The 12,823-nt window shown below is 39.4% G+C and overlaps 1 protein-coding gene across 2 annotated transcripts in view; it reads left to right on the top strand.

Moving 5' to 3' along the window:
* Positions 1 to 12,823, top strand: part of UVRAG (UV radiation resistance associated) — a 333,543-nt gene that overhangs the window by 55,341 nt on the left and 265,379 nt on the right. For both annotated transcript variants that reach the window (XM_011942003.1, XM_011942004.1), the window contains exon 4: positions 6,392 to 6,553. In XM_011942003.1, coding sequence (XP_011797393.1) covers positions 6,392 to 6,553 — 162 coding nt within the window. The remainder of the gene's footprint in view (positions 1 to 6,391; positions 6,554 to 12,823) is intronic.

Here is a 12,823-nt window from a genome sequence, read left to right as displayed (position 1 = left end):
ATGGCGCGATCTTGGCTCACCACAACCTCCGCCTCCCAAGTTCAAGTGATTCTCCTGCCTCAGCCTCCCAAGTAGCTGGGATTACAGGCATGGGCCACCATGCCCAGCTAATTTTTTGTATTTTTAGTAGAGATGGGGTTTCACTGTGTTGGCCAGATTGGTCTCGAACTCCTGACCTCAAGTGATCTGCCCACCTCGGCCTCCCAAAGTGCTGGGATTACAGGCACGAGCCACTGCGCCCGGCCTGCATCTGCTTTTTGCTCAGCATAATGTTTGTGAGATTTGTTCATGTTGTATATAGTAGCTCACTAATTCTAATGAACATATGTGTGCATTTCTCTGAGGTATGTACTTAGAAGTGGAATTAAGTGCTGGGTTATAGGTTATGTTCAGCTTTCATAGATATTGCTAAATAATTTTCCCAAGCGTTTGTACCAGTTGCATCCTTACCAGCAGTGTGAGATTTTTAGTTGCTCTATCCTTGCCCAGACTTGGTATTATCTGTCTTTTAAATTTTAGCCATTCTGGTGGGATTATGGTATTATGTTGTGGTTTTAGTTTAGTTTAATACGGTATTATGGTATTTATGTTGTGGAGCACTTGTTCTGGAAAATCATGCCAGTTAATGCCAATTAAGAATAAACAAATCCCAAACAAGTATTGGAGGCTTTTTAAAAAAAGTTGATGGGATCTTGATAGTTAAGAAGCCCTTTTTCATCTTCTTTTTGACTATTCAAGGATAAATGGAGTTGGTGATCTGTTGAATTTCAGTTTAGTAAAATGTTACCATTTGAGTTTTTCATATCCATATTATCTTTTAATGGATTTCCTTCCTCTACCCTTTCTTAAATAAGGGAAGATTGTTCAACCTTTTCTCATCAACTCAAGGTTATCAGGAGGAACAGTAATGATTATATTATACTTGACCTTCAGGGGCTGTGTGGGACATAAGACCCCATTATTCAGTCCCCACTACATGGCCTTCCTCATATACAAAAGTGATCTAATGCTGCCATGTTTTTAAATTTTATTTATTTATTTATGAGTCGGAGTCTTTCTCTGTCGCCCAGACTGGAGTGCAGTGGTGCGATCTCGGCTCACTGCAACCTCTGTCTCCCAGGTTCAAGTGATTCTCCTGCCTCAGCCTCCGGAGTAGCTGGGACTACAGGCGCACGCCACCACACCCAGCTGATTTTTTTTATTTTTTAGTAGAGATGGGGTTTCACTATATTGGCTAGCCTGGTCTTGAACTCCTTACCTTGTGATACGCCCGACTCAGCCTCCCAAAGTGCTAGGATTACAGGCATGAGCCACCGCGCCCGGCCTGCTGCCATGATTTTCAGGTATTGATTTTGTCTTCCTGTTCCAGATACTGACTTTGTCTTCCTGTTCCAAATACAACCAACCATATGATCTTAGACAAGTGACTTCATAATTCTTAGCATCAGCTTCTGAAAAATTGGGATAGTGCTGTCTGTTTTATAGGACTCTTGAGTTTTGTGAAGATTAAGTAAGAATATATAGTCAAATTAGTAGTATAGTACCTGGCACACTGAACCTTTGGTAGTGGTGCTGGATATTGTAGAGGATAAATACACTGGTAGAAATCCCTGCCTTTGAGGTGCTCACGTTCTGGAGGGGAAGACAGGCAAAAAAATCAGTGATGGTGATGTGTCATGCCAGGTGCCATAAGAAAGTTAACCACTCACAGGTTCCTATGGGAGCATAGAGGAGCAGCAGCCAGCCCCAAGGACATCAGTGAACACACAGCTTTCATTGTTCCCCCTTTCTTGTAATAATTATACCAGTAGTAAAAATGAGTAAAATGGTTTTTATTCTGTTTATAAAGCATGATTCATATTAGGTGAGAAAGCGAATCACTTTTTCCAAATGAATCTTAAGCTGTGCTTTCTGGTCTTGGACTTAAATTTAATATTTTCGACCCCAAAGTGATTAGGTCTTCTTGCAGCAAAGTGCCAGGAATAGGTATATATATATATTTTTCTTCTGCAGATATTTGAGTACTTAACTTTGTCTCCAGGTTACTGTATTATCTACTTGGGAAAACAAAAGCAAAAAAAGCCCCATCCTCACAGTGGGTGGAAGGGAGAGAAGGCTGACAGTTAAGAGGAGAACTGGGAAGGCTTCTGAGGAAGAGATGTTTGAACTGAAACCTAGTGGTTACAGAAACCTTAACCAGGAAAAGAATGGGTGGGGGTAGAGGCAGGGAGGGGCTCCCACCAGAGGCTGTCAGCTTCCTCATTTCAGAACTTGAGGTGGACTAGGCAAATCCAAATGTCCCTTTTATTGCTTTTATTTCTAGGATATGTAAGCTAGAGGAAGCCCTCATTTTGTCTCTTTCTATGTTGTATGCAGCTTGCTTGTTTGTCCTGTAGTTCGTGTTAAATTAAATCGGTTATAGTGCTCACCATGTAGTAAATGGCTCACAAATGATGCCATTACTGATATAAGGTAGAGTTGGTGAAGGGTACTCAGTTCCAGGGGAGCAGGCACATCCTCAGGCTGCAGGCTAGAAGGCTTTTCCCCAGCATTCCTAGCTACAGGTTTCTCAGTGTCCTTGGTGGACAGTTGGGTGAACCAGCGGAGGGCCAGTTCCTTCTTAGCTAATCTGTAATGAATGCTTCGTTCTTGTAGTAGTGGTCTAGGCTTTGCTATTATGTTTAGTCGGTTGTTTTGTCTCAGCCCTCATCAGCTGTAGAGTGTGGTGATGGAGCAGCAAGAGCTAGTGTGAGACCTGTGGAGTCTCCCCAGTTCCTTTCTCCTGGAGAATCGGGCATAGGGAGAGGGCAGAGTTCTTTCTTCCTGTTTCTGCCTCTGGCTGTGAGATATAAAATAAGGAAATTGTTGACATTCTCTTTAGCCCACCTTTGTTCTAAATTCTGTCTTTTGTAATTTGGTAGAAAGAAAAAAAAAGAAAAACATACACACACAAAATGAACATGAGACAAATTCTAGAGAACTAGATTCAAATTCTGATACTGTTTTTACTAAGTGACCTTAGGCAAGAAGACTCAGCTTCTGTGTTTTATTGATTTTATTGATTTTTAATTTTTTCACAATTTAACATTCCTGCACAATCTAGATGCATCTTAAAATCAGTTCTTTTTAAGTTGTATATAAAGTTATGATGCATTTTATGATTGGTGATGTCTTGGATTTGATGAAATATGGTATTTTGTCTTAACTATTGGAATTAACAGATCGTCTTATTTACTTCATGTGGATTTATTGTTAGGATTAACAAGGCTAATCTATAGGGCCGATTAAATATTTGTATGTGCCAGAATAAGCATTCTCTATGCCCTTTTTATCTATTATTAATACTTTATATAGTGACTGTCGCTAGTAAGTATTAAAATAGTAGCTATTGCTATAATTAGTTTTTTATTACTGTTCTGTTCAAGCTTCATAAAAACCCTGTGAGGTGATAGTTTTATAACTGATGATTCTGAGACACAGGGAATTATGTAATTCAACAGCGTGGTTCATTATAGCACTTTCCTCTCTACCACTCTGCCTGTCTTCATTTGCCAGAGGAAAGGCTGAAGCTACGTGATCCTTCAAAGCTATTCTACAAGCCAGTGGTTCTGTTTGGGTGACGGTCTGCTGCTGTTCCGAAGCCCATCCACATTTCTAGTGATTACTCCTATGTCTGCATAGCTTAGTGGTCGCCCAGTGACTGACGACTTTATGCTTAGATACCTCAAGCCAGTGTCTTCTGCCAGTGGATTGTGAATTTTGTCCAGTTTTACTGTTGCTTTTTGGGGGAAAAATTTGCTGAGCTACTCATTTTATCATGTCAGACACCCTACCCCTCCTTTAGATTTACTCTTGTAGGTACCATTTATTTGCTCTTCATTCATTCTTGCAGCAAAAATGTTCTGAGTTTACTTTGCCTAAAGTGCATCCTTTAGGATTTTCTTTAGTGAGCATATATGTTAGTGTTACACTCCCAAGTTTTTTTTGTATGAGCATGCATTCATTTTACTCTGATTTGTGAAGAATATTTTCATTGAGTGGATTTCTTGGTTGTCAGTTATTTGGTTTTATGTGTTCTGATATGGGTTTATTTATCTTGCTTAGGACCTGTTAGGTATTTAAACTTGTGAATTAGTTTTTTTTTTTTTTTTTTTAATCAGTCTAGGAAATTGCTACTTATTTCTTTAAATAATTCCTTGCCTCCTTCCTTAATCCATTTTCTCTCTCTGGACTGCTTGCTAAATGCATATCAGATCTTTTTACTCTGTCATCCATGTGTTTAAACCTTGTTTTTTTTTTTTTTTATATTGTTCTTTTTGTCTCTGCTGCATTCTGTGTAATTTCTTCTTCCAAGGAAGGTTCTCCTCTTACCCGTCATGGCAACCTTCCCTACAGACATTTGTGAGTAGGGATTTGGTGGATTTAGTTTCACTTGTGCTGTTTAGGGGTATAGCCCTTTTGTGGTTCCAGCTCAGTGTGGAGAGGGACATTTTTTAGTCATGGGTGGGACCTGGGCCTGGCTCTTGAATTATGTCCTTGCTTCCTTTAAGAATGCCAAAACTGGCCACGTGCAGTGGCTTACCCCTGTAATCCTAGCATTTTGGGAGGCTGAGGTGGGAGCATTGCTTGAGCCTAGGAGTTCGAGACTAGTGCGGGCAACATAGTGAGACCCTGTCTCTACCCCAAAAAGAAAACCAAAGCCACAGTTTTGTATAGATCTGTCATGACTTCACGACAAAGACCTCTGGATCTCCACTTATCTCTCTGGGTTCTTTCTTCCTTGACTTGGAAATTCCTTGATGTTAAGGGTGATTATTATTATTATTTAAAAAATATTTTAGCTGACATTTTAGTTTTCAGTGAAAGGATTGTCCCGTCATTATCGGAAATGGATGGCTCCCTTCCATTCCCTTGGGCCATATAGTCTTTTATATTTACCCGCATATTTACGATTGCCAGTGCTCTCCATTCCTTCGCTCAGATCCAAGTCTGTATCCAATGTTGTTTCCCTTTAACCTGAAGAACTGTAAGCATTTCTTGTAGCGTGGGTCAGCATAGTTACTCCCAGACCTTAATGTTGGCTTCACATTTAGATGAATCTCTGCGCCTATTTAGCAGGACTGCTAAAACAGTTATAGTGAGATACAGACTAGAGGTCATATAAGAGTGGAATTCTGTTGATCTTAGACTGAAATTCTTGCATGGCTAGCATTTAGTTTTATACAATCCAGTATAAAACTGACTGCATAAATGTGCATGCTAGGTTGTCATCATGCTATTTTTGGTAGTATTCAGTGTCCTCTCCCACCTCACACTTTGGTCAGGAAGAAAAACTGCCACAAAGCCAAGAACAGTTAGTTACCCTTATCTGAAGACCCTTTGATTTACTGACTTACATAATATGAAAATTGGTAATTTAATAGGTTGATTTTGTTTACATTCAGCAGTGAAAGCCCTTATGTTTAATGTAGGGGAAATAAGTGAAAGTAGTTGACATATTACGTTGTAGTTCATTCCTTTGATGTTATGAAAGCTCCTTAACATTTTCACTTTTCAGAGAGGGTTTCAACTCCCTGGATGATTCTCTTAATGAGAAATAATGTTCTTTCAGAGCATAAAGCTGACCTTGTTATTTTCAACTTGAAAACATTTCAATGGCCCCACTGTTGTACAGAGTGAAGTATTCCCTCCTAGTAAAAGGCATAAAAGATCCTTCAGTTCAGTTCCTTGTGTGTCTGTCCAGCTTTGTGTCCTGCCACTTTTGTATTGTGTGGTCCAGCAGTAGTCCTGAATGCCTTGACCACACCTTGGCATTTTACACCTCTGAGCCCTTTTCATATTGTGTCCTCCTTTTCCTGAAATTCCTTATTTTAATCTGGTGAAAGCCCACTTATCTGTTAAAAGCCAGGTTTTGCAGCCTTTGTGATATCTTCCCCTGTTCTTCAGAGTTTATTTTTCCTTTCTCTGCTGCTGTGTAGCCTTATGCATAATTCTGTTATTGAACTTTGCACAAAACAGTGTAATTATTTAAATGGAGGTTTGAATCCAACAGTAAGTTGGAGACTCTTTGAGGTCATTGTTTATGTGTTGGCTCTTAATAATCATGTATTAAATGTTGAATAAATGAATGAATTACCATATGAAACCATGTAAGTGAGAAATGGGAATATACGCTTCTTCTGATGACTGTAATAAGTGAGCAGAGAAATTAAAAAGTACCATTATCACCCCTTTTATGTTAATTGTAATGTCTTCTTGGTTTACTTAAGTTTGCAATTTAATGTATTTATGAGGTCTTTTGGTTTTGAAAAACAAAATGATTTGCGACCTAATTGAAATAATTGTAAACAAGTAGAGTTGTCCTAAAGCCTGTTTTCATTTTCATGAGCAGAATCCCACATGGCGAAGTCTCGATTTTGGAATTTTGCCAGACCGTCTTGATACATCTGTGTCTTGTTTCGTGGTGAAGATATGGGGTGGAAAGGAAAACATCTACCAGCTGTTGATTGAATGGAAAGTCTGTTTGGATGGGCTGAAATACTTGGGTCAGCAGGTAATTTTAGACTGTGGTTTCAAGTAGTTGTCATCTCCAAATTAACCTGTCTAACCTTTCTGTTTCTACATTTCCTATTATAAAGAGAGACTTTTATGACTGTTTACTTATATCACTAAGAGAGACCTTGATGATCATTTACATATGTTATTGTTTACTTATGTTACTTATGTTGTTATGTTTGAATCATTGCCTAGTTTAAAAAATACCTTTGAAGAAATTTATGAAGACAGATTTGTGTGTGTGTTTAGGAAAGAATGTGCTTTCTCGTAGCATTTTGCTTTTTCTGTCTTACTGGATGTCTTCACCTAGAATCTGAAAATTAAGTTGAGATATGGAATATCATGTTAAATACCTCTCTTTTGACCAGTAGGGTTATTCCAAGAATAAGAACAACTACTATTTATTGAGCACAGGATGCCTGGATTATATGCTGCTACTGGTTCTCCACCTTTGCTGTACCCATGACTGATGTAGCTAATCTACTACAGTTTCTTTTTTTTTTTGAGACAGAGTTTCACTCTTGTTTCCCAGGCTGGAGTACAATGGCGCGATCTTGGCTCACCACAACCTCCGCCTCCCAAGTTCAAGTGATTCTCCTGCCTCAGCCTCCCAAGTAGCTGGGATTACAGGCATGGGCCACCATGCCCAGCTAATTTTTTGTATTTTAGTAGAGACGGGGTTTCTCCATGTTGGCCAGGCTGGTCTTGAACTCCTGACCTCAGGTGATCCACCTGCCTCGGCCTCCCAAAGTGCTGGGGTTATAGATGTGAGCCACTGCGCCTGGCCTCTACAGTTATCTTTTAACTGGGCTCAAAAGTAGCTCCATAATATTTTCTTTCTTCCTTTCTTTTATTTACTTCTTTTTTTTTTTTTAAATTAAAGATAGGGTCTTGCCCTGGTGCCTAGGCTGGAGTGCAGTGGTGTGATCATAGCTGTGTAGCCTCAAACTCCTGGGCTCAAGCGATCCTTTCTGCCTCAGCCTGAATCCCTCAGTACCTCCTGCCTCAGCAAGTAGCTGGGACTACAGGCAGGCACCACCATGCCCAGCTAATTTTTAATTTTGTTTTTTGTAGAGATGGGTGTGAAAATGTGAGACAGGTCTCAGTTAATTTAGAAAGTTTATTTTGCCAAGATAGGATGCGCCCGTGACACAGCCCCAGGAAGACATGTGCCCAAGGTGGTCAGGGCACAGCTTGGTTTTATACATTTTAAGGAAACATGAGACATCAGTCAATACGTGTAAGAAGTACATTGGTTCAGTCTGGAAAAGCAGGACAACTTGAAACAAAAGCAGGAAGACTCAAAGCAGGGAGGGAGCTGCCAGGTTACAGATAGGTGATGCACAAATGGTTGCATTCTTTTGAGTTTCTGATTAGCCTTTCCAAAGGAGGCAAATCAGATACGCATCTATCTCAGTGAGCAGAGGGGTGACTTTGAATAGAATGGGAGGCAGGTGCCCTAAGCAGTTTCCAGCTTGAGTTTTCCTTAATGATTTTGGGGGCCCAAGATGTTTTCCTTTCACATGGGGTTTTGCTATGTTGCCCGGGCTGGTTGTGAACTCCTAGGCTCCACCAGTCCTCCTGCCTTGGCCTCCCGAAGTGCTGGGATTACAGGCATAAGCCACTGCTCGAGGCCTTCGGAATCCTTTCTAACAGTATTCCAGCACAAATCTAGGAATCTGTTAGAATTGCAAATGAAATGAAACCTATTTGCTATCATCAGATATAGATTATTATAATTAATATTTATAGCAACCTTGTGAAGGTTGATATTATTGCCCTTATTTTCCAGATAAAAAAATTGAGACTCTGAGACTTTAATAAATGATTCAAGATCACACAGCTGGAGCTAAAATTTAAATTCAAGTCTGACTGATTTAAAAATTCATTCTCTTTGTCCTATACTGCACTGGTATATACATGTGGTCCTTGGTAACCCCCCACCCCACCTTGGAATGAATCCTGTTTCTGTTTTGTTATGCCTCTGGTACTACTATTAAAGGTAACCATAAAATATTAGTCATGGATTATCTATAAACATCTTGATGCTTTCTTCATATTTATTCAATATATTACTTTCTGAGATGTTTCTTATTAAACAATTTCATTCTGCATTTTTTCAGATTAAAAATCTGAAAATCTGGGCCAGGTGTAGTGGCTCATGCCTGTAACCTTGGGACCACTTTGGAAGGCTGAGGCGGAAGGATCACTTGAAGCCAGGAGTTTGAGACCAGCCTGGCCAACATGGTGAAACCCTGTCCCTACTAAAAATACAAAAATTAGCTGGGCGCAGGCCGGGCGCGGTGGCTCAAGCCTGTAATCCCAGCACTTTGGGAGGCCGAGACGGGCGGATCACGAGGTCAGGAGATCGAGACCATCCTGGCTAACACAATGAAACCCCGTCTCTACTAAAAATACAAAAAAACACTAGCCCGGCGAGGTGGCGGGCGTCTGTAGTCCCACCTACTCGGGACGCTGAGGCAGGAGAATGGCGGGAACCCGGGAGGCGGAGCTTGCAGTGAGCCGAGATGGCGCCACTGCACTTCAGCCTGGGTGACAGAGCGAGACTCCGTCTCCAAAAAAAAAAAAAAAAAAAAATTAGCTGGGCGCAGTGGCACGTGCCTGTAATCCCAGGTACTCTGGAGGCTGAGGTGGAGGTTGTAATAAGCCAACATGGTGCCACTGCACCCCAGCCTGGGTGACAGAGCGAGACTCTGTCTCATAATAAAACAAAAACTAAAACTGAAAATCTAAAAAAAACGAAAAATCTCTGTGCTCATTTTGCTTACCATACTTTTGATTTTTAAATTTTTTACCTGTAGTCACCGTGTTGTAGTCTCTTAAACTTATTCCTCCTATTTAACTGAAATTTTGTATCCTTTGACCAGCATCTTGCCAAGCCTCCTCCCCTCCACGCAGCTTCTGCTAACCACCTTTCTGCTCTCTATTTCTATGAGTTCAACTTTTTTAGATTCCAGAGGCAAGTGAGATCATGCTCTTAACATTTTTTTTATTTTGTGTCCTATAGTGACCAGAACAGTGCATATAATATATATGTTTTTTTAAACTACATTCTAAACTACAATTCAAACATTTAAAAAAATATATTTTTATTTTTTTCCTGTTTTAGGGATTATCTTAATTAAAACTTAGAAAATAATGACTTTTGGTTTAGGCCAGGGCCTTTGTTTTCTCTTTTGCTACCAGGTACTTGTTGCCTTTAGACTGACAAACCAGATCCCTGTACTGGGGTATATACCCTATCTTCCCACATGCCATACTTGGCTCTCTGTGGATAGACTCTGATATTAAGTACTTGCTTCTCTTCTATCTGAAAGTATCTACATTTCGTGGAGGATGGTGCTTCTTAACATTGTGGTTGCAGGGCTCTAGGCCTGAAGGGCTTTTTTGGTCAGCGAAGATGGGCTTCATCATGTTTTCCAAGTCACACGTTCCTTCGGTGGTGGTCTTATTGACATACCCAGCTGAGCTTATATCTAACCCGCCCTAATTTCAGAGAGTTGGCATTCAGGTATCTTCGTATAAAGTTAGTTATGCTTGAGTAACAGAGACCAAAAAAAAAAAAGGAAAGAAAAAACACTTTGGGAAGCCGAGGCGGGCAGATCATGAGGTCAGGAGATCGAGACTGCCCTGGCTAACACAGTGAAACCTTGTCTCTACTAAAAATGCAAAAAAATTAGCCAGGCGTGGTGGTGGGCGCTTGTAGTCCCAGCTGCTCGGGGGGCTGAGGCAGGAGAATGGTGTGAACCCGGGAGGCGGAGTTTGCAGTGAGCCGAGATTGAGCCACTGCACTCCAGCCTGGGCGACAGAGTGAGACTCTGTCTCAAAACAAAAACAAAAACAAAAAAACATGTTTCTTAAAGCCAGATAGAAACTTAAGATCATTGTAGAAAGTCAAAACTTATCTATAAAATAGCTATAACAAGTAACATACTGCTAATAATAAGATTAGAGTTATAAAGTTTTGGAGGAACATGAGGCTAAGACGTTTTAGGATAATAGCCAGAATCAGTTAGGTTCATTGATAGATCATATACTTTCTACCGGGCGTTGTTCTTTGTGTTAAGGATCCAGAGATTTGTAGGACAAGGTTCTTAGACCTGGTGTACTGATGATTGATGAATACCTTCATAGAGAGCTGTGAGAGTGGTATGAGGAAGAGATATTTAGACCAGCTTGTATAGAATCAGGGATTAATGACTTCTGAATAAAGTATTTTTTTTAAGTTAGGTTTATTGAGGTACAATTTACATGTCATAAAATTCACCCTTTTGAAAGTGTGCAATTCATTAAATTTGAAAAAAGGGCCGGGCGTGGTGGCTCAAGCCTGTAATCCCAGCACTTTGGGAGGCCGAGACAGGTGGATCACGAGGTCAGGAGATCGAGACCATCCTGGCTAACATGGTGAAACCCCGTCTCTACTAAAAAATACAAAAAACTAGCCGGGCGAGGTGGCGGGCGCCTGTAGTCCCAGCTACTCGGGAGGCTGAGTCAGGAGAATGGCGTAAACCCGGGAGGCGGAGCTTGCAGTGAGCTGAGATCCGGCCACTGCACTCCAGCCTGGGCGACAGAGCGAGACTCCGTCTCAAAAAAAAAAAGAAAAATGGATAGAGTTGAGTAACCACTACCATAATAAATAAAGCTACTATGAATATTTAAATATAGGCCTTTGTGTTTCTTTTGGGTAAGTCTCCAGGAATGGAATTGATGGGTCTAATGGTAAATGTATGTTGAAATTTATAAGAAATTGCCAGTTTTCCAAAGTGACTATAATATCCTGCATTCCCATCAGCAATGTATAATAGTTCTATTTGTTTCACATCTTTACTAGCACTTGTGATTGTAGTCTTTGTAATTTTAACCATTCTAATGGGTTTGAGGTGGTATCTCATTGTAGTTTTAATTTGAATTTTCCTAATGACAAAATTAGATTGAGCCTTGTAAGCAAAAAAAGTCTATTTGAGATCAGTCTCTCTCTCTTTGTGTGAAGTATTTGTTCAGATCTGTTGCTCATTTTTAATTAGGTTGTTTGAATTATTGAGTTGTAAAGTTCTTTATGTATTCTGGATATAAATCAGTCCTTTATAAGATATGTTTTTTCCAATACTTTCTACCAGTTTGTGGCTCATCTTTTCATTTTTTAATGCTGGTAAAGTCCACTATGTCAATTTTTGCTATTGCGTGCTTTTTGTGTCTTATCTTTGCCTAACCCAAGGTCACAAATACTTTTTCCTTTGTTTTCTTTTGTAAGTTTTCTTCTAAAAGTTTTACAGTTTTCGGTTTTACATTTACATCAGTGATCCATTTTGAATTTTATATGTAAAGTGCAAGGTTCATTGTTTTGCAAATGGATGAACAATTGTTCCTGTACTCTTTGTTGCAAAGGCAATTGTTTCTCCATTGAATTACCTTGTCATCTTTGTTGAAAATCAGTAGTTGAGAATCATTTGTTTGGTTCTGTTTCTGGACTCTCTGTTCTGTTTCATTGATCTGTATTTCTGTCCTAATGCCAATACCAAATTGTCTTGATTACTGTAGTTTTAAAATGTGTCTAGAATTCAGTCAATGAGTTCTCCAACTTTGTTCTGTTTTCAAAAATTTTCTGGCTATTCTAGGTCTTTGGCCTTTTCATATATACTTTAGAACAGTTTGTCAATTTCTATAAAAATCCTGTGATTTTGATAGATGTTGAATCTAAGAAAATTTGGGGAGAATTAACATCTTAATAGTATTGAGTCTTTCAGTCTATAGATATGATATGTCTCTCCATTTGTAAAAATTTTCTTTGGTTTCATGCATCAGTGTTTTGTAGTTTTCAGCATACAGCTCTTGCACATATTTTGTTAGATTTGTACCTATAGATTTTTTGCTAATTTAAGTGGTATTTCTTTTTTAATATTTCTGTTTTCAATTTTTTTACTAGTATATGTAGAAATATATATCTCTGTACTGAGCTTGTATTCTACACCCTTGTTAAACTCAAAAATGAAATCTGGTACTTTTTTTGGTAGATCTTTTGTAGATTGCTTACATGGGTCATGTATCATCCTAACTTTTGTGTTACGGAAGAAATTCTTGTGCTTAGTTTTGGTGGTTAGAACTTTGTATTAATAACAACAGCAATTGTTAGTGTTTGGGTATCTTTTTACATACATACAATGACCTGGAGCTTTTTGAAGATCATGTGCGCAAGTATTGTTCTCTTTCTCAGTATTTAAGAAAACAAGCTCAGAAAGATTAAGTGATT

This window comes from Colobus angolensis, unplaced genomic scaffold (assembly GCF_000951035.1).
Source record: "Colobus angolensis palliatus isolate OR3802 unplaced genomic scaffold, Cang.pa_1.0 Scaffold205, whole genome shotgun sequence".
Lineage (NCBI taxonomy): Eukaryota > Metazoa > Chordata > Mammalia > Primates > Cercopithecidae > Colobus > Colobus angolensis.
This window is presented reverse-complemented; position numbering and strand designations above follow the sequence as displayed.